At 42.8% G+C, this 20390-nt stretch overlaps 1 protein-coding gene across 1 annotated transcript in view; it reads left to right on the top strand.

Annotated features, from left to right (window-relative positions):
• The window catches only part of UIMC1 (ubiquitin interaction motif containing 1), an 87488-nt gene extending 72577 nt beyond the window's left edge, over positions 1 to 14911 (top strand). The window contains exons 11-15 of the mRNA XM_090287939.1: positions 6818 to 6890; positions 9265 to 9436; positions 12403 to 12466; positions 13760 to 13802; positions 14324 to 14911. Coding sequence (XP_090144065.1) covers positions 6818 to 6890; positions 9265 to 9436; positions 12403 to 12466; positions 13760 to 13802; positions 14324 to 14534 — 563 coding nt within the window. The 3' untranslated portion in view covers positions 14535 to 14911. The remainder of the gene's footprint in view (positions 1 to 6817; positions 6891 to 9264; positions 9437 to 12402; positions 12467 to 13759; positions 13803 to 14323) is intronic.
• The last annotated feature ends 5479 nt before the right edge of the window (positions 14912 to 20390 follow it).

Raw genomic sequence — 20390 nt, 5'->3', positions numbered from 1 at the left:
CAAAGACCTAATTGTAAATGCCAAATCTATGAAACTCTTATGGGTCAATCTCCATGACCTTAGATTTCGCAATGGATTCTTAGATCTTTAGACACCAAAAGTACCAGCAACAAGAAAAAAATAGATAAATTGGACTCCATAAAATTTTAAAACTGTTGTGCACCAAAGGACACTACCAAGAAAGTAAAAGAAAACCTACAGAAAGGGGAGAAAATACTTGCAAATTATATGTCTGTACAGGTCTAGATTACAGAATATGTAAAGAACTCTTTTAACAACAGAAAACATAACCCAATTAAACCAAAGTGATTATACTGACTTTTTTTCTAGAGAATATGTACAAATGGCCAACAAACACATGAAAAGATGATCAACGTTATTAGTTATTAGTCAAAAGCATAATGAAATAACACACCATACTCACTAGGATGGCTATTAACAAACAAACCCGAAAATAACAAATGTTGACAAAAATGTGGAGAAATTGGAACCCCAGTACATTGTTGGTGGGAATGTGACATGATGCAACCGCAGTGGGGGAAAAAGGAATGAAGTACTGAAACATGTATAACATGAATGAACCTTGAAAACATATGTTAAATGAATGAAGCCAGTTACAAAAGCCCACATATTGTACGATTCCATTTATAGGACATGCCCAGAATAGGCAAATCCATAGATGCAAAAAGCAGATTAGTGGTTGTCTAGGGCTGGGAATTTGGGGGAAAATAGAGAATGATTACTGATAAGAAGAGATTTATTTTTCAGTTAATGAAAACGTTCTAAAATTGATATGGTAATGGTTGTACAACTCCGTGGATATACTCAAAACCATTGAATATATGTGAATTATAGCTTAATAAAGTTGTTATATTGAAACAAAAAAAGAACGATGACAGCAGAGTCAGGATGGGCATTGAAGGTGGGAGGATAGTGGAGAAGACGTGAAACAGGCTCTGGGAGAGCACAAGAATAAGCTGACTCTGGAAACATTAGGATTGCTAGGCAGTACTGACAGGCCACTTGAGGTTTGTGGTCTTAAATATAATGTGAGCCCAGTCAGCACTGTTGTGCTGCTTAGGTAAGAGCATGTAATAGGTGGAGGGCTAGATTCAGCCAAGATTGGGTTTTGCCAGGGAGTACAGAGAAATTAGAAATAAGTTGAGGGAATAATCGAGGGAATTGTTAATGTGATAATCATGGCATCTAAATTTGGTAACAAGGAAACTGAGGAGATGACAGGGTAATGGACACTGAAAAGGTGACAGTCTGGAATTAGATGTCCTGGAGGGGCTGACAAATTATTGGAATTAGGGTACTAGAGGGTGTGAGTTGGAAAAGATAGGTGGTGATGATCAGAGAATGGGACCTTTGAAATTGAGATCTTGCGCTCTGGTTGGTGTGGCTCAAGTGGTTTGAGCACCAGCCTGCAGACCAAGAGGTTGCTAGTTGGATTCCCAGTCAGGGCATAGGCCTGGGTTGCGAGCCAGGTCCCTGGTTGGGGTTGTGCTAGAGGCAACTGATTGATGTTTCTCTCACACACCCATGTTTCTCTCCTTTCTCTCTCCCTCCTTTCCCCTCTCTAAAAGTAAATAAAATCTTTCAAAATAAAAGAAATTGAGATCTTGCAAGTGACACAGTTATTATTACAGGCTCAACCAGGGTTACTCATCAGAACCACAAAACAGAAAATGAACAGATTATTCTCTTCTCCCAAGGAAGGTACAAAACTGGTACCAACCATTCTAAATGCAGTGGACAGAGGTTAACTCATCACATCGAAGTGAATGCCTGAGGCATTAGGCTTACTTCTCTCTCAGAACTCCCCTCAAGAAAGGCTGGGGTGATAGGATCCATAGGACTAGATAGCCAAGAGGTCAAGCAACTGAGAGGCAAGAGTATGGGATGGATCATACCTTAGGTTGAAACCTATGAAAGCTGCAGCTTCATACACTTCAGTCTAATACAATATATAGTCATTGAAATCACCAAGAATGATGGCTGGAGTGATGGAGAGAAAGATGGTTAAGTGATAATGTTAAAGTTTTCAGTGAATGGCTGGGAAGTGAGGGGGCTGGTGGGGGGGCAGGTGACCAGGAGGATAGGCAATGATTACTTCAGGGTGGAATAGCAGGGGTAACACGTGGTTTGTGCTCCAGACTAGGTTTTCCCAGTAGACTGGAAGCAACAAGGAGGAAGAGGATATCTACCCCAAGACCAGGTCAGTAGTACTGTGGTGTGAAAAAGAAGAAACAAGCCAGTACTTGAGAAGGTACAAGGAGAGGCAGTATCTTGCTCGGAGAACAGCCGCCTTTCAGTGAGAGCAAGATGAGAACTTACAGAGGAGGTTAAGAATGTCAGGGGTTTTGTTGATCACTGACATGAATTCCAGAAGGCAGAGTCATTTCAGGAGTAGGAGGGGACAATTGAGTCAAATTAGGAAAGTTCCCCCAGGTGACAGATTAGTGTCATGTAGGTGTAACAGAACCCTTGGGCTGCTCCGATTGAAACAGAACCCATGGGCTATTTAGTTAGGGGCCCAATTGCCCGCTGCCAGAATTATAACTCTTAATACCAGAGTTTGGTGAAAAGAAAAAGAATTGTTTATTTACACATAGTCCTGCCTTCTCCTCCCAGACCTGGCCAGTCTTAGGAAAGTCAGAAACACCGTTTCCCTACTTCCTAGGCACAGTTCTGCTTTACCAGTAGCTGCCAATGACTCGGTTCTGATTGGGGAGGTCCTTTCTGTGCTGTGGTGCCCTCCAGCTCTCGATGCAGGACCGCCTTGATTCTCAGCCTCCTTGCAAACTGCCTTCTTCCTGCAAACTACGCGGATCTCCTCTCCTTCTCAAAACCGCCTGGCGAGAGCTTCTTCTTTAAGCAGCCTGGAGACCCCTTCTCCAAGCCAGATGGAGGGAGCCCACAAGAGCCAGAGAGTGAGGGTGTGAGGGCCAGAGAGAGACAGAGAGAGCCTCCTAGAGCCAGAGCCAGCCCCAGAATGTCCACAGCTCCTCTCTTCCTCCCTGCAGTCCTCTCACGCAGTGGGTGTTGCAAACAGTTCTGACCATTCACAGAACCCTACGTAGGCTCTGTCTGCTTCTTCCATACCAGCCCCCAGTCCAAGACCCCTCCCAGACCTGAGCCTTGGAAGTAAAGCGGATCTTTGCAACAATGTTTCCAGCCACTAGCTCCAGGCATGCAAGGGCATCCTGAAAGCTGCTTCCTGCTTCCTATCTCCCAGCCGCAAACTCTGGGGTTTGTTTTGGACTCCCTGTTTCTGTAACATAGGGATGAGAAGCTAGGTGATGAGAGATGCCAGGGAGGCTTGACTTTCTTGTGGTAGACAGGCTTTAGGCATGATAGTATTGTATTAGTCTTGGTTATTTCTTGAAGGAGCAGTGCAAGCCAATGGAGCTGTCTGTAATGACAGAGGTTCTGTATCTTTGGGGTTACATGTGGAAGCCAGTAGTCACACATGGCTGTTGAACATGTGAAATACGGCTCATGGGACTGAGGAGCTGAATTTTAAATTATACTTAGTTCTAATTAAGATTTAAATTTTAAAAGCCACATCACTCAGAATGGTAGATAATCAATTCCAATGATGAACTTTTTATTGGGACTAGTTTCTTAGGGGAGGCCAGCAGCATGGAGGCAGGCAGTGTGCACGTGAAATGCACCTTCCCTTCTTCCTCTTACATCCCACAGAGGAAGTGTCTGGCTGGAGCAGGGGCGCTTTTAACAGAAACACAGGTCTGTGGCCTCCTGTTATTTTCTGCTGAAGTGGTTTTGAGGTTGAGGGAGATAAATTGAGGAGATTAACCTCTGTCATTCTGCCAAATCTCTCTTTTTTTGTATTTATAATCTGTACTCTCCTCAAGGAGCCATTGTTTTCACTGTTACAGTTCTAGGTCATATGTTTTTATTTTTGATTGCTTGTTTTTGGATTTTTGAAAAAAAGGTGCTGATGTTTACATAGTATTTATTGATAATTGTTCTATAATGTTTTGGTTATTTGCTATTCATTCAGTTTGTACAAGTTAGTATGGGAACCACTTAAGACTTAAATCCTAACCCAAATTATAGACAGGCTGATAAATGCTTATTCTAAGGATGGGCTTAAATCTTTGGATAAGGCTAAGAAATAAATTTGGAAGAATAATAATGACAATTATAATTAACAATTTATGTTTGCTGAGTGCTTTCTGTGCGTTGGACACTTACAACTTATTTGAATTATCTGATGTGATCCTTACCAAATCCCATGAGGGTAGATGCTGTATTATCTCATGTTGTAGGTAAGTCAACTAATGTAATACTCAGGTTGTTATTTGCCTGTGGCAAACAGCTAGTAGAGTCTCAGTTTGGACACCATTTTGGCCATCTGTGAAGTTGGTGTACTTTATTCCACTAGGCATTGCTGCTTCCTTGTATCTTGACAGTGCCAGCACAGGTCCCTAGTGCAGCTCCTTAGGGTGTTTTCCATCCAGTGGTGTAAAAAAGGCTGAGTTAATGGTCGTAGGTTTATCGGTGGCTCTCTCAGCAATAAGTGACATCCTTCCTCTCCTCCATCTTGCTCACCTTGCTCTGGTAGTTGTTTTCCTGGTAGTGGTTCTCAGACTCCATTGTTCCTTATGAATCTTTGGCTGTTGTCACGAGCAGCAAGGGTGTTGGATTTCAATTTCATTTGAATTCTCTGCCTGTAGCTAGTTAAAATAGCTGTCTCAACCCTCATAAACTGGAATTGGAGGCTCCTTTAATAGCAACTTACACTTTTCTGTTCCTTTGTAAGGGTAGTGGGTTTCAAAGGAAAAACTGAGCTGCTGGTCATAACATTAAATAATAGAATTGGCATGTAGTCTTCAGCCATCTGCAAGGTCTCTCCACTCAGAATCTTTTGCACCTGCCCAGTCACTTACCACTTAGACTTTTTCTCTTCCCATCCTTTATTCTCTTATTTCCCAGGAAAGGCAGTCTGCTCTTGTAGAAGAATATAGGCTTCTTTAAAGTAAAACTTGTTATTACATTCTGTGAGTTTTGTGCTGTTGTTTTAGCTTTGTGATCTTGATCAGGTTATTTAATATTTCATCATCTATAAAATAAAGATAATGACATATACCTTGTAGGGTTTTATTTTAAGGATTAGAGATTAAGTTTATGAAGTGCTGGTACAGAGTAGGTCCTTATAAAACAAGAGCTCTTTTTCCTCTTGAATCCATTGCTGTGATTTATTTGACAAATATTTATTAGCATTTAATATGTGCTAGATTCTGCTGAGGATGCTGAAGAGATCGAAACAAACTCAGAATCTCTAAATTCAGAAAGTTTCATGGTGTAGAAAGGAGACTGGGATGCAAACAAATACCAGAAATGTGCTAAATGCAGTAGAGGTATATATAGAGTGCTAGAAGCAATTAATTTTTCTCCAGCTCTTGTCTGTGGAGTGGTTTTTAAGTATTTCTTTTGGAAAAATACTTGGTAGTCAAGATTGGGGACAAATAGAAAGAGCGAGAGGAAAAACAACTCTTAAAGGTTTCTGTAATCTGTGAGGTGCTCACCTTTTAAGAATTGATTTCAGCAAGGCACTTGATAAAATCTCTCATGAAATCCTTGTACATAAGATGGAGAAATGTGGGCTGGCTAAAAGAGTAGGGGGAGGCTTTGGTGGTGGTTATACAACTATGCCCAGGAAGTTTTTCTCCTGCAGTACTTTATTTTTACTTACAAAATCTCTGGGTTGGAGGAAACCTTAGAAATAGACTGCCTACTCTTTATAATATGATCTCTTTTTCTCCCTTTTAATTTTTAATTCAATAGTATAGAAAGTATGTAGTGAAAAGCATACCTCCGTAGTATTTCAGTCATCAAGTGTCCCTGCCATTTTCCCCAGAGACAAACACTATTAATAGTTTCTTGTGTGTATGACCTGGTTTTATTATGTGTGTCTCTTTACACTTGGCATTATAGTTATTATGAGTGTATGTGCTTACATTGTAAGCTCCTTAGGAACAAGAACCCCTCCTCATCCTGTACCTCCCCAAATTACTTGCACATTGAAGATTATCTATAAATATTTGCTTGATTAAATATTTAAAGGAAACTGGGACCAGGGGGGAGAAGACAGACTTCTCTGGTAACATGCCACAGTTTTCTGTCCTTGGCCATATGCTTTAAAACCATTTCCCCCAGTGAGTTGGATGAAGATGTAGAAAGCATGCTTGTCATATATGCAGATGACACAAAGCTGGAAAAGAGCTGATAATGTCAGATGACAGAATCAAGACCACAAGACTGGAAGGTTCGCCCAAAAAGAACAGGAACAAATACAAAGTCCTGTCTTGGCGGGAGGTGGGGGCCGAGGGGGAATACCCAACAATGTAGTTACTTAAGTATAGACTTAGGAGACCTGTCTTGATAGCATTTTCTTTGAAGGTGTTTTGGGAGGATAGGGGATGGACCTTAATTGCCTTTAAGCTCAATTTAAGCCAGTTAGAATTTTGGTTGGAAAAGTACAAAATCTCCCTTGGATGTTGCAGGTTGGGATAGTACACAGAAACCTTTCTTGGAGTCGACTAGGTCTTGATATCTCATGACAAATGGAGGTAAATAGAGCTCATTAGCAAAGGCAGGCATATCTTGTGTCTGACAGTTGCAGTACATATGGTGACAAGTGTTACTGTCTGTATTAGAAAGGCACATGGCCCAGTTGAATAAGATCTTAAACTTTGCTTCTTTCTATACATTTTGTCTTTTATTTTCAGAGTCTACTGCCAACTTAACAGTTTTCTTCTTCTTCTTTTCTTTTTATTGTTGAAAGCGTTGACTTGTAGGAAAGTAGAGACCCAGAGCAACAGTGGGACAGCTACCCAGACTTCCCTGGACATTGAGAAGTAAGTAGGTTTGCTGTGTTCAGGAAGCTCCTGTTCGACATACCATTGCTTGGACCAAATAAAGAGACCAATTCCTCTCTTACCTTGGGTTTCTTTGGCCTGCCAATCACTTATTTATTCCTTGGCTGCCTGAATTTCTTATTCCCAGTTTATGCCAGTGTATGTATTCCTTTTTATTACCCTACAAAAAAAAAGCCTGCTGCCCATTCCACTTTCACATTGCTTTTAGCTTTGGAATCAGCATAAGTGAAAACAGTAAAGCTAAATTTTAACATATTAGTTTTTAAAGTGGTTTAGGTTATAGTGATTTAATATAATACAAGAAAGCAAGAAAATGTATCATACTTATGCCAAATTAAAGATATTGAGTTATGTTACTAATGTCTGCAACTTTAATTTTGTTTAACACTATCTGCCAAAATAAACCTTATTCCCTAAAACTTAAAATGTGTCTATCTGTAACATGTGTGTGTGTGTGTGTGTGTGTGTGTATAATAGTTTATTATGTACAGTTAATTCTTCTGTTTTGGCTGCATTAAACTAATTTTGAAATTTAAAAAATTGTTTTCTTTGAATTTGCATATTCATATTTGGTGCTTTGGGGAAGCAGTGAGCTATTTAGTGATGTAATGATACAGAAGTTGAATTGCAAAAGATTGGGCAATACAGATGACTTCCTGGGGTTGTGGGTTGCAACTTTGACTAAGGAAGCACATTTTAGGGGGTTTGGGAGAGTGAGGTTTAAGTGTTACCACTTCCAAAGGTATAGACATTACCAACAATATCTTAGAGCAGCTAGTCATTAGGCAGAAACATTTATCTTTGAAACACATATTTTTTACCCTAAATTTTAGAGCTCCTTCCCTAATCCATTGAGCAGAGTTAATCACTTGCTCCTTTTGGAATCCTCCTGTTGTGTGAACATTTCTCTAGGACTGTATTCATCAAAATGTATTGCGGTAATTATTTTTTTGACATTTCTGTTTCCCTGGCTAGGCTGTTAGTTATTTGAAGACAGATAGTTGCCTTCTTTCATGCTTTATTCCCCAGCACCAATAAAATGTGTCTGAGACAGCAACAGCAGTAATAGCTATTTGTTGAGTACCTAATATTGTGTACCAGCCTGTGCTAGGTGCTTTATTTACTATATCACTCTCTCAATAGATGGTAAGGAAGGTAGTTACTCTTTTTTTTTTTTTTTTTTTTTTTTTTTAATAAAGAAACTGAAGAGAAATTGAAGGCAACTGGTTGAGATCATGTGGCCAGAATTGGCAAAGCCCACCTGATTTATGCTCCTTCCCCAGTGCTGCTGTCTCTCATGTGAAAGATACATTGGTCTAGCTTTTCTCATTAGGAAGAGTGCATTCTCTTAGATGATCAAGTACTTGAGAGACTTATTTCTTCTATTTTAAAGACCTCCAGAGAAATTCTTCCTTAGAATTAATCCAGTCTCCCTTGCTGTAGTAATTGATTAGTAACGGCCAGAAAGAGAAGTCTAAATAGCAAACTTTGGAGTTTTCTTTGGCTTCTTAAAACTAAGATGATCTTATGAGTCAGGCAGACTTGGCTTCTGACAAGTATTAGTTTAGGACCTTGGGGGAAAAAGTACCTTTTTAACAGGGGTGGAGAATTAATCGAGAAGTTGTATTTGAAGCACTTTCCACCAGTTCTCACCACAGAGGAAATATTTAATAAATGTTCATTTTTCTTCCTTTGTCCCCAATGATGCCATTTTCACCAATGTCCAATAAACCTTACCTCAAGGACACAATACCTTCTCTTTCCACAAACTCCACTATTATAAAAAGATAAAAATAACTATGTGTATGAAATTACGCTGAAGCCTCTGGCAGAACCACATGGTTTTGGTAACTTCCTAGTTAATTTTGCACATTGTAGAATTACGGAAATCAGCATATGGACAGACTTGATATACTAATCAGCACAAGTTCATCTACCCTGATAACACTGTCATCTTGATTTAATGCTCTTGGTGCTCTCTTTTCTGTCTAAATTTTAACTTCCCTTTGAAAAAACTATTAACACCTAATTTCAGAAGAGTTTGACAGAATGCGTTATGTTTGAAGAGCAATCAGCATTGTTTGAGACAGAAGAGGTGATTTTATTGCCATCCCACTGCTGCAGCAGCAGGACACAGAGAAGCAGCCAGGGCAAACCACTAATCACTCCGTCCTTTTGATTGTCCACCAGTTAGTTTTATCAGCAGTCCTGCTGAGCAACTCTGCATTGGTTGACATGCCTCCTCCACAGAATAACTTTGAGATGTAAAAACACAATTTGAGATATATCCAGGAGCCCAGCGTCAAAAGCAAATCTTAAAACTGTTTTTTCTTTCTTTCTTCTGATTGGCTAGGAATGAGAAGTGTTACCTCTGTAAATCCCTGGTCCCCTTCAGAGACTACCAGGGCCATGTAGAGTCCTGTCTCCAGCTTGCAAGGGATGACCAAGGAGACGGGCCTGTAGAGAGTGGGCGAGCACACTCAGATGTGGAGGGGAAGCAGCAGCAGTGGCTGAGGAACCCAAAGGTAAGTAGAGTGTTTTAGAGAAGGCTACCTGACCCTCCGCAGTTCTGTTCTGGGTTTTTCTTCCTCCCTCCTTTTCTTCTGTTTATCTTGAAAGAAGATTTGTGCTTTTTAAAATTATTTTTTTATTAAAAAGTAATATGCATATGTTCATTGTAAAAAATACAGTAAGTTTTTTAAAAAACTATAAAGATGTTGAATGTAAACTATAATTGAAGAAAATGAAATTTAAAAAAACATATGATGAATTAGGGAAAATTATCAACCATAATTTCTTCTAGTTTTTTTCTATGCATTTTTAATGTAGTTGGCACCATACTTTATATATGTGTACGTGTGTGTATACACTTAACATTATAGCATAAACACCTTTCTTGGTTTATTTTTTTATTTTTATTTTTTTTTCAGATTTAATGTGTTTTATTGATTAAAATATTACATTTGTGCCAATTTCCCTTCCCTCTGCTCCCCTCCACCCGGTGGCCCCCCTCCCTCCAGTTGTCCCCCCCTTTTAGATTATGTCCATTAGTTGTGCATACAGTTCCTCCCAACCTCTCTCCGTCTATTCCATTCCCTCCTACCTTGATCCCCAATTCCTATATCATCTCCCTCCCTCTCCCCACTCCCCCTCCCTGTTGACCTCCCCCCAATATGCTTCCTGTACCCACAGTTCCTTTTCCACTCTCGTTGCCTGTTTAGTTTGCCTTTGTTTCATCTCCCTAGCTTCTGTTTTTTAAACCAGTCCCTTTAACATCTCATATAACAGTGGTTTGGATCTAATGAACTCTTTCAGTTTTATTTTGTCCTGGAAACACTTTCTCTGTCCTTCTATTCTGAATGACAATTTCGCTGGATAGAGTATTCGTGGTTGTAGGTTTTGGATTTTCATTACTTTGAATATTTCTTGCCAGTCCCTTCTTGCTGTAGGGTCTCCCTTGAGAAGTCAGCTGATAGTCTAATTGGGACCCCTTTGTACATAATTCTTTTCTTCTCTCTTGCTGCTTTTAAGATTCTCTCTTTATCTTTAATTTTTGACATTTTGATTATAATGTGTCTTGGAGTGGTTCTCCCTGGGTCCAGTCTCTTGGGAACTCTCCTTGCTTCCTGGACCTGCAAGTCTATTCCCTTCCCCAAGTCTGGGAAGAGTTCTCCTTTATTATATTTTCACTCAATTTTTCAAGTTCTAGTTCATCTTCCTCATTCTCTGGCAAACCAATGATTCTTATGTTGGGCCTTTTATAGCTGTCCCAGAGGTTTCTGATCCTCTCATTGTTGCTTCCCATTTCCTCTCTCTGCATTGGTTGACTGCTTGTTCCTTCTCCATATTCCAGTTTGTTGAAATGAACTCTGGATTTTTTTTCCTCACCATCTGTCTCGTATGTGGTTTTGTTCCTTTCGTTATGAAAGTTTTTCGCTTCTTTCTTATCTTTTTCCTGCTCTTTTGTGAATTCTGTAAGCCACCTGATAACAATGGCCCAGAACTGAGCCTCTGACAGGTTTCTTATCTGTTCATCTGTCAGGTTCTCTATCTGTTGCCTGGTGAGCTGTGCCACCGGGATTTCTATAGTTGTCTGCCTCATTTTGACAGATGCATTTTGTTTTCTTGGGCCGGCTGTCGGGGGCAGTGCCTGTGTACGCGTCACAATCCAGCGACCGGCGCCTGTCCGCGACCTATTTCGCAGCCCTGTGGTGCTTTCTTTGGGGGCGGGGGTCCAAGATGGATTCACACAGTTATTCAGCTAGGAGACCGGGATCCGTCCTCCCGCCCCCCTGGGCCTCACTGTTCAAGGCGATGCGGTGGCTGCTTTCCCCAGCGCTGGGGTCGCGCACTGCCAGGGGCTTGACTGCCTACGGGATTTTTCACCGCCCCGCCGCTGTCTCAGGTGCGACCGCAAACAGCGCTGCCCTCTTTAACTCTTACCTGCCCAAATGGCACCGCTGGTTTATAACTTCATATGTTGGGCTTCCGTGTAGTTTTATTTTCTGGAATTTCTAGTTATCCTTTGTTTTGAAGTAGTTGTATTCCTCTCTAGTTGTAGAGGGAGACCTAGCGTGTCCGTCTAAGCCTCCATCTTGGCCGGAAGTCCCATTTTCTTGGTTTATTTTTAAACTTTTTAAAAATTACTCTGAATGTTTGTATCATAGATACTTAACCATTCTCATTATTGGACATATAGGTTCTTTCCGGTTCTGTATTATAAGACTGTGTTTAAAACATTAATCAGTCTTTGTACTACTGATTATTTCCTTAGAATAGATTTCCTGAAGTGGAATTATTAAGGCAATGGACATAAACATTTAAAAATCTTGTGAAACATACTGCCAGATTGCTTTCCAGAAAGGTTATTCAATCATACCCTCACTACCAGTATTAGAGATCAGCTCTGTTGAATGCTTTGTGTGCCTGGTCATAGGAAGCTGTGGGGTCTGGCCCCTGGTCACTGGGGAGATGGATGTGCTTTCTGGGCTTTATGATTAGAGACTAGGAATATCAAGTCTTGGCTTAGAAATCAAAGATAAAACAGCAGCTCCATATAAAGCGACCCCTGTATGAGTGGGGTGGTTTTAAGGTGGTGATTTGGAGCGGGATCCTATAGGTATGTGCTTATACCACAGAGCCATCACTGCCCCTAGAAGTTACCTCAAAACTGCTATTTTTTATTTTAAATCTCTCCAGATCTATCATAGTTCAGAGGCTACTGTTGTTTAATATGATCTTGGTAGAATAATTTGCCCTCACCCTGGTGTCTGTATTTGGATAATATTGGCATAAAGATGTAGTTTCTTCATCATGGTTTGCTTTTTTACTTGTGTACCCTTATTTATTAGAAAGCAAAAGACTTCCCTACAGGTCCGCCTCCACACCTCTTTCTCCTGGAGACAGGTGTGATCTGGGCTAAGGAAGTTATATTTTAAGATTTTCTGCTATGAGTTAACCCTTCCATTTCGTCCATTTATCTCTGTCACAGGAAAAAGGACGCAATGAAGGCCGACTCCTCAGTCTCTTGGAACAGTCTGAACACAAGACTGTAGGTGAGGACTCCAGGACCACTTTTCTGGGCTTCTGGCTAAGGCCTTCCAGTGAAAAGAACCACTGCCAACTCCCTATTCGCTTGAGTTAGGTGGATGCCCATTTGACCTGAGTAGCCGGCCTTTGAGACTCAGTCTAGGTCACTTCTCCCTAAGGAAGATGGAGAGATAGCCTGTCTTATTCACCATGCATTTCATTTCAGGTTTTATAAAGCCGTTGAACTGGGGAAAAACATTTTCAGATGACAGGGCAATGACACAAGCCCCAAGTACCTTCTACAGCAGCAGTTCTCAACCTGTGGGTCACGACACCTTTGGGGGTCGAATGACCCTTTCACAGGGGTCACCTAAGACCATCGGAAAACACATATATAATTACATATTGTTTCTGTGATTAATCACTATGCTTTATGTTCAATTTGTGACAATGAAAATACATCCTGCATATCAGATATTTACATTACAATTCATAACAGCAAAATTACAGTTATGAAGTAGCAACGAAAATAATTTTATGGTTAGGGGTCACCACAACATGAGAAACTGTATTAAAGGGTCACGGCATTAGGAAGGTTGAGAACCAGTGTTCTACAGGAATAGGTGTGGAAAATCAGATATGCCGACATTACTGCCACCTCCCCATGCTTTGTGCTTCCTTCATGGGTTACCTTGAGCTTAGTGTCCCAACTTAAGCTGAGGGATTGTAGGAAGTAACTGTCTCTTTGTGCCAAGTATTTAGGGAGCATAGAGTAGATTGGTTACAAGCACTGCATAGAGTAATACCAACCCCACAGATTGTAAGGATTATATCTAGTAAAGCTCCAAACATATTCCCTGGCACAAGTAGGCCCTTGGTAAATGTTAGCTGCTATTATTACTGTGGTTGTTATTAGTTACTATTGTTAAAATTCACTAGATGCAGATGGAAGAGGAACTTTTGCTTAAGCCTTTCTGATGCATATAAAAAGGCAGCCTCTCTGAGCCCCATATCCTGCTGCCTCTAGATCAGCAGGTTGTGATTCTTTGCAGGTGGCAACTCCTTGTTCCTCAAGTCCAGATTTGAAGTAGATTTATTCAGAGGTCATTAATTTAAAAGTGTTCAGCTCAGTACTTCTATGCAGCTGAGCCTGTTGGATGGTAAATGCTCACACTCCCTTGGTGTGGAGATTGGAGCTGAGCTACCTGGATAAGCTTGATGAAAAGCAGTGCCCAGCACACAGGAAGCACACGATCAGTGAGAAGTGGTATGATTACAACACTACTAACAACACGACTACTTTTTCTCTCCAATTACAGATACAGAGATAAAGACCAAGTCTTCAGAAACAGTGACCTTCAGGTAAATTGGGATGTGCATTGATGTGGGCTGTCAGTAGTTCTAGAAAAGGAGAGGCCTGGTCCTGGGTTCTGTGTATAGTGTGATTTTTAAACTGTTGAAGGTAGAAATCACTGGAACTGTATGACCTCTCTCTGTATAAATCTGTGACACCCTTATATTTTGGCTAACAATGGGACAGTAGTTCAGTTTGCTTGTTGTGTTAAAACAAGCAGAGCAAAAGCTATTTCATACTACTCTCTACTTCTCTATCCCCACCCGACCCTGGTCTTCTGACTTGGATTTCAAGCAGCTTGGGAATTTGGTTCTGAATCCTCATTCCCTCACTGGCTGTTAGTATACGATTTACCCAATGTCCTCATCTGTAAAAGGGAAATGATAGTACTTATCTTGTTGGATAATTACAAAGATTATGTGAATTAATAATATATGTAAAAGCTCTTGCTACAATACATGACACATACTTAGTACTTATTGATATGTAAGTGTATACTGAATTCTGAAGTTCTCCCCCTTCTCTCTAGGGCACCCTCACCAGAGATGGAAGAGGCAGACTGCAGCAGGGAGATGCAGAATTCCCTTGCACAACTTGACCTAAATGAGTCTCCCATCAAGTCGTTTGTTTCCGTTTCAGAAGCCACAGATTGCTTAGTGGACTTTAAAAAGCAGTTTACTGTTCAGTCAGGTAGCCAGACGCGGACCAAAGTAGGCAGAGGAAGAAGGAGAAAATCCTGAATGTCTGGGGTCTGAAGGTTGACAAAACCATGAGCGATAGGGGTGGGCCATGCTCATTAAGCCTTAGTGGTCCCCGGTTCATTGTTGAACAGGTTTTGGCCCTGCAGTTCCCACCACCAGCACCTGCTCAGCATTCCGGTTCTGTGTTTTCTATGATCTATACAGGCATCTGTGTATAGTATTCTGTTTTATAACAGTTCGTTTGAATTCACTTATAGTTAAAAGAAAATTTAAATATATTTATATATGTTTGTATGAAATCTTATTTCAGTGAGATGGAGATCTTCTTTTTTTCCTCTGTGTTACAGGGCTTGGGGTGGAGACATTTTAATTGTGAGGCTAGCTCTCAGACCCTTAAATTACATGTTTCTGAATGACTGTTTTTACTGGTCATTGATGTACCACCTGTATTCACCGAATGTGTAATGCATGATTCCAAACACTGTGCGATTATTCCTTTGACCTTCTGACATCATTCTGCAAGGGAACAGCACATCTAATACTACTCCTTATTCTGTTGTCTCTACCATTCAGTGACCTGTTACTTCAGCTCACTACCTCACCCAGTTAGGAATTCTCACCCAGAGCATAGGACCCTTCAGGGATATGTCCTGCCATTCTTCCTCAGTTTGTAAGTGAACACCGTTTTTAGTTAGTTCCAATGCAATTATTTTTCCTTCCGAGAATAACCAGTGGGGATGTCAGGCATGTTCATTTGTTAAAACTGCGATTGGTTCTCTTGCCATTAGAGATCATAGCAGTAACAGGAAGTAGTTCTGTTTTAGTGCATTAGTAAAGGAGCGCACATTCTCAACCACATTGCCCAAGAGCTTACAGAGCAGAACAGAGATGTGGTCTGTCCTCAGTGCATGGGCAGTCATGAGAGGGTGTTGACTGGCAGAAGCAACTACCTGAAGAAGATGACCAAACACGGATGTTAGGAAAGCTAGCTCTGGCCCAAATCGATCTGAAGATGTAATGAAAGAATGTCGGAGTGGTTGCTGATCAGGAAAGGATCCTGGGACAGGTTAAACAGGGACACAGTCAGGCTCTCCTAACTTCTGATTTATCAAGCCCAATGTTACCTTTTATTTCAAAGTGCAAATAAGGTGTTTGTTAGCCTGGGGAATTCAGAGGTACCTAGGATGGTGAGTACTGTTTCCTGCCTGCTTGCCTTGCCCACAGATCTGAGAAGGCAGGCAGCGAGGGTCCTGCCTGTCCCTCCCATGCTTGGTGTTGGACGGCTCTGACGTGGAGGCCAGCACCACATAAGTAATACCAATTATTTTTTGAGCAGCTACTGTGGTTCAAGCAGTGTATGTACCTTCACTTAATCCTCACAGCAATACTGTAACATAGATATTATCCTCCCCAATTTTCAGATGAGGACAAAGACTGAGAAGAACAAATAAAGCCTCTTTTTGTCCATGGCAGTGACAGACACCACAGTGCCCCTCCTCTTCACTCCTAAAGAACAGGCTATAATTTTATTTTAATATTGATTATTAGTTTTCCTTCTAATGAAAATTAGTTTATCAGTGATGTCCCATCATCTTAACTCTCACTAGTCTTCTCATTCAATAGCATTTTTTGGAGGTAGAACTCTATAAACAGGAGATAGTATGTTATTTTTCTGCCTGAAGATAAGGGAAAGGGCTGATTCTACAAAGTGAATATTTAGCTTAAAATTGAGCAGTCTACATAGAACATGGGTCAGTGGCAAATTGTTGGAGGGGGATGTGGATAAGCAGGACCAGGAACAATAGGTTTTTTGTTATGTAATGAGGAGTCAAGGGGAAACAGCCACCTCTCCAGTTTCCCCAGCCTGCCCCCCACTGTCTTTGGTAAAGGCTGAGTATTTGTCTTATCACGTTCCCCCACCAGTAGTCCTATGGGAGGGGCATTGCTGAGAAGAGGAAGAGAGAAAGCAGGTGAAAAGAGGATCACACCGATGTGAGTCTGAACCCCTGATTCTGATACACGTCAACCTCGCTGAGATCTAGTTTCCTTGTCCATAAAATGGGGGAAATCGTTCTTACAGGGTCCTCAGGATTAAAATAATGTGCATACAGGCATAGCATCTATTACATAGAAGATGACAAGGCCATGGCAGCTGTTGTCACTAATGTGATGCTAGTTCTGTATGTCGTAAGTAGTGTTTCTGTGAGAGGCAGAAAAGCCAGAGAGAGGGTGGGGTGCAGATGCAGGAAGAAGCAGGTCTTGGAGGAGCAATCCTCTACCTTAGCTCCATCAACCACCAGGTTCGCAGAGTAAGCTCCAGTCCTGGGCATTGAGAGCTCTCCTAGGGGCTCTGGTGGGATTTTTACTTCTTCCAAGATGGGAAGCAGCTGTTTTGCTGGTGTTGCTGACCCATGGAGATCTAGGAAGCTCCCTGAACTTCACAAGCAGTTGCCATGGAGGTGGAACTTCTCTGTGTTGGGCATTGTGGTGATTTCCTTTCATCCTTACAATAGCCCTCTAGCAGAGGTAGTGCATTGCCCATTTTCCCTGGGCATCCAGCATTCCACACACGACCTCACATGGTCCCCTTGCAGGAACCTGTGGCTCTGCTGTCGCCCTTCTCTAGGCTTGCGCAGCACAGGCTGGGAGTGCCAGTGATTGGGGCCCCAAAGCAACCCTCAGCCAGCTTCTTCAGCTCGGGGTTACTGGACAGGGACTGGCTTGGAGTGGGTCTGTGGCAGGCCAGCCTGTAGTGTGTAGGTGCTTGACTTTGTGCAGGAAAGATTTCACAACACGAGCCCAGGTGATTTTAGGAGTACAATTATTAAAGCGATGGACAGTGAAACAAAGGAAGGACTTAGGATACAAGAAGCAACAGGAGAGAACCTAGGCAGTGCTCTGCTTTGGCTCCCTAGAAACATTATAGGAAAGGAGTAAGCCAAGGCGGGGCTGCTGTTAGCTCACCAGGAAGTCAGAGAAAAGGTGGCCTTGGCAACAGGGTTGAGGAGTAAGACCCGATAGAGCTGCCACTGCCTGCTGCTCCCCTGGCTGCCAGTCTCATGGGGCCCTTTAGAATTAGGGAGGGAATAAAAAGGTCCGTGCCTGGGAAGGGGCATGGGCATGCTCCAGCGCAAGCCCACACGAAGCCTTGGTCCTGAGGGCTTTGTATCTGTCTTCCATGGGTGAGAATCTTTGGGGAGGGTTTGGGGTTATTCTTTAGTCTGCTGTACTGTTTTGTTTTACTTTTATCCTGGGTCTGTCTGGCTTTTAATGGGTTTTTTTGTTATTTGTTCCCTTGACTTCATCCATACTTGGGTTTAGCTGGCACAAATGACATTACTGTAATTTGTAATTACTGTTCTCTAGTTCTCAGGCCAGGGAGATTTAAGCTATGTATTTCATTGGTTAGGGAGGAGAGGTATAAACCATTTACTTTCTAGGTGCTTTGTTAGGGGAGATAAGGTCTTGCGATTCACCCGCTGGCTGAAAGTTGCTCACTCTTAGGTTCCTGAACCTGAGGGCCTCTTTATATTTGGTACCAGGGAGCCTCACATGCATCACCTTCTTCTCAGCCCTGACCTGGATCCCTTCCCAATTCAACTATTTCTACTCAAATTTGATCTCCTGGGGGAACCTACACTAAGGCAAATCCTTTGGAGAAATTAGTCTGCCTGTTTTATACATGGACAAACAGGCACAGAGAAGTGAAGAAATTTGCCTAAGGTCCTACAGCTGGTAAGTGGGATGGGATTTGAACCCAGGTCTGCCTGACAGCAGAGCTAATGCTCTCTTAACTGCACTATAATGCCTCCTACCTCTCCCTCGAGTCACAGAACTCTGGAGATTTCGGATTTGGATAGGCTGTTTCTCACCTGTGAGGCAGAGCACCTTTAGCCCTGTGGGGTAACTCCGGACATGGCCCCTCCACGACCTCAGAGAGCAGGTGGCTGCCTGGCCAGCAGCCATAAGGGGACAAGAAAAACATCTGCAGATGGATGTCCCAACCCTCACAGGACTCCTGTTCATCACAAAAATGTAAAGCTTTTGCCTGTAACTGCTGTCCTCTCCCTAACCCTGTAAGTAGCGCCAAGGCCAGAGATGGGGCATGGTCTCTTGCCTGACCCGCCACCACAGGCGCACTCCCCAGTAACGTGTACTAAACGGCATGTTCCCATCTGCTGGTCCTCCAGGTGGTCTTTTCAGAACATCACAAACACAAGTGCAACTCCCTGGCTTGGACCTCCTGCTTTACAGCCCTGGGCTCACCAGGGGGAGGGGGAGACAGACAGTACTAAGTGGATGGCAGTAGCAGTGGGAATATGGAAACACGTACGACCCGAGTAGGGAGGCTGCTGAAGTCACGCTCCAGGAAGGCAGGAGGAGGTTACTGATTTCCTCTCAGTTGTGGGAGGGTGCTTTAATTTAACAAAAATTAACGTATTTATTTTTTGTTGGGTCTAGAGCTGGGCCCCGGGGCTCTCAAGATGAATAAGGAGCATGTGCTGGGAGCCACAGTTATCAATGCAACAATGGGAGAAAATCTAAGACACTGTGGGATCCATAGGCCACACTCAGCAGGCGTCAGGGCCAGGACGAGCTTCTCATGCAAGGCTCCCCAAGCATCACTGGTGACTGAGGTGTAATTTAAAAGTGAAAAGACTGGAGAGGGCAAAAGGGGAGTCATCCTACACCAATCAACATGAGCAAAGACTAGCAGTGAAGCAAATTGATGGGGGTGTAGGAGAGCTGCAAGGTGTATCCTGGTGAAAGGGGATGGAGGGAGTTGTGGGGAGCTTATTAGAACCCGTTTACCTTGTTGCCAGGCACTGTCTGCTGAGAGAAGCAAGCTTGGGAGCAGCTCAGAGCAGGGAGGGTCTGGCTCCTAGCCCAGCAGTGGTACTCCAGCTGTGGCCCACCTCGCCTCACACTAAGTGCCTCTCCCCATTTCCTACTTCCTTCTGGACAGCTGGAAATTGGCACCAAGAGGCTATGAGGGAGCCTTGGCAGGATTGTCCTGCCCGTTGTTGGTCTATGGGCATCGTATCTGGTGCTTGCAGAGAACTACTGCAGCCAGGACTACCAGCTGTTCACAGACTTCATGTCCAGGTTGCCTCCTCCCTCCAAAAAGGCCCTGATATCAGCTTGGGTACTGGGACCCCTCCTCTGGGGCAGATGGACACAAGATTTCTGGAAATAGATGGGGAGCCCTGGCATTGCTAATCAGGGGCGTATCCTCACGCTGGCTCAGGAGACTGCAGACTGGCTATGGGTGTGAATCACAGTGGGGCCTCTGGCACTTAGTTCCATATTCTCCTCTTCCACCTGAGCAAAGCTGGGAGAGACTGGAACTCCAGGCTAGGCAGGACACTATGTTGTGGGTGACTGTCCTCCCCACCCCTATCCTCGAGTTCCCTGCCTTTCAAGGCCTATATCCTGATTGGTACCCAGTGAACTGTGCAGTAGTCATGTCAAAACTGATACAAGAGCTACTGTCCCTGGTCTCCATCCTGGTGTAATGTGGCGGTCATGTACTATCTGTGGATGGTGGTAGGGTTACTGCTGATGAGGTAGTCTGAAGTTTTAAAGTATCTGCCCACCAGTTTCCCTGAAGCAAAGATTGGTGCAGTATGTCATCTCCTACTACGGTGAGTGTCTCAGTACATTTAGGCTGCCATAACAAAATGCCACAGACTGGGTGACTTACAAACAATAGAAATGTGTTTTTCACAGTTCTTGAGTCTGGAAGGGAGAGTTCAGGTGCCATCGTGGTTGGGTGAGGGTCCCTTTGGTGGCATGCTTCTAGTTGTGTCCCCAGCGTGGCTGGAGGAGTTAGGGTTCCCCATGACCTTATCATCTCCCAAAGGCCCCGCCTCCAAATACTGTCACCTTGGGCAT

The sequence above is a fragment of the Furipterus horrens genome, unplaced genomic scaffold, assembly GCF_987537825.1.
Source record: "Furipterus horrens unplaced genomic scaffold, mFurHor1.1.pri manual_scaffold_10, whole genome shotgun sequence".
NCBI classification, from domain to species: Eukaryota; Metazoa; Chordata; class Mammalia; order Chiroptera; family Furipteridae; genus Furipterus; species Furipterus horrens.
This window is presented reverse-complemented; position numbering and strand designations above follow the sequence as displayed.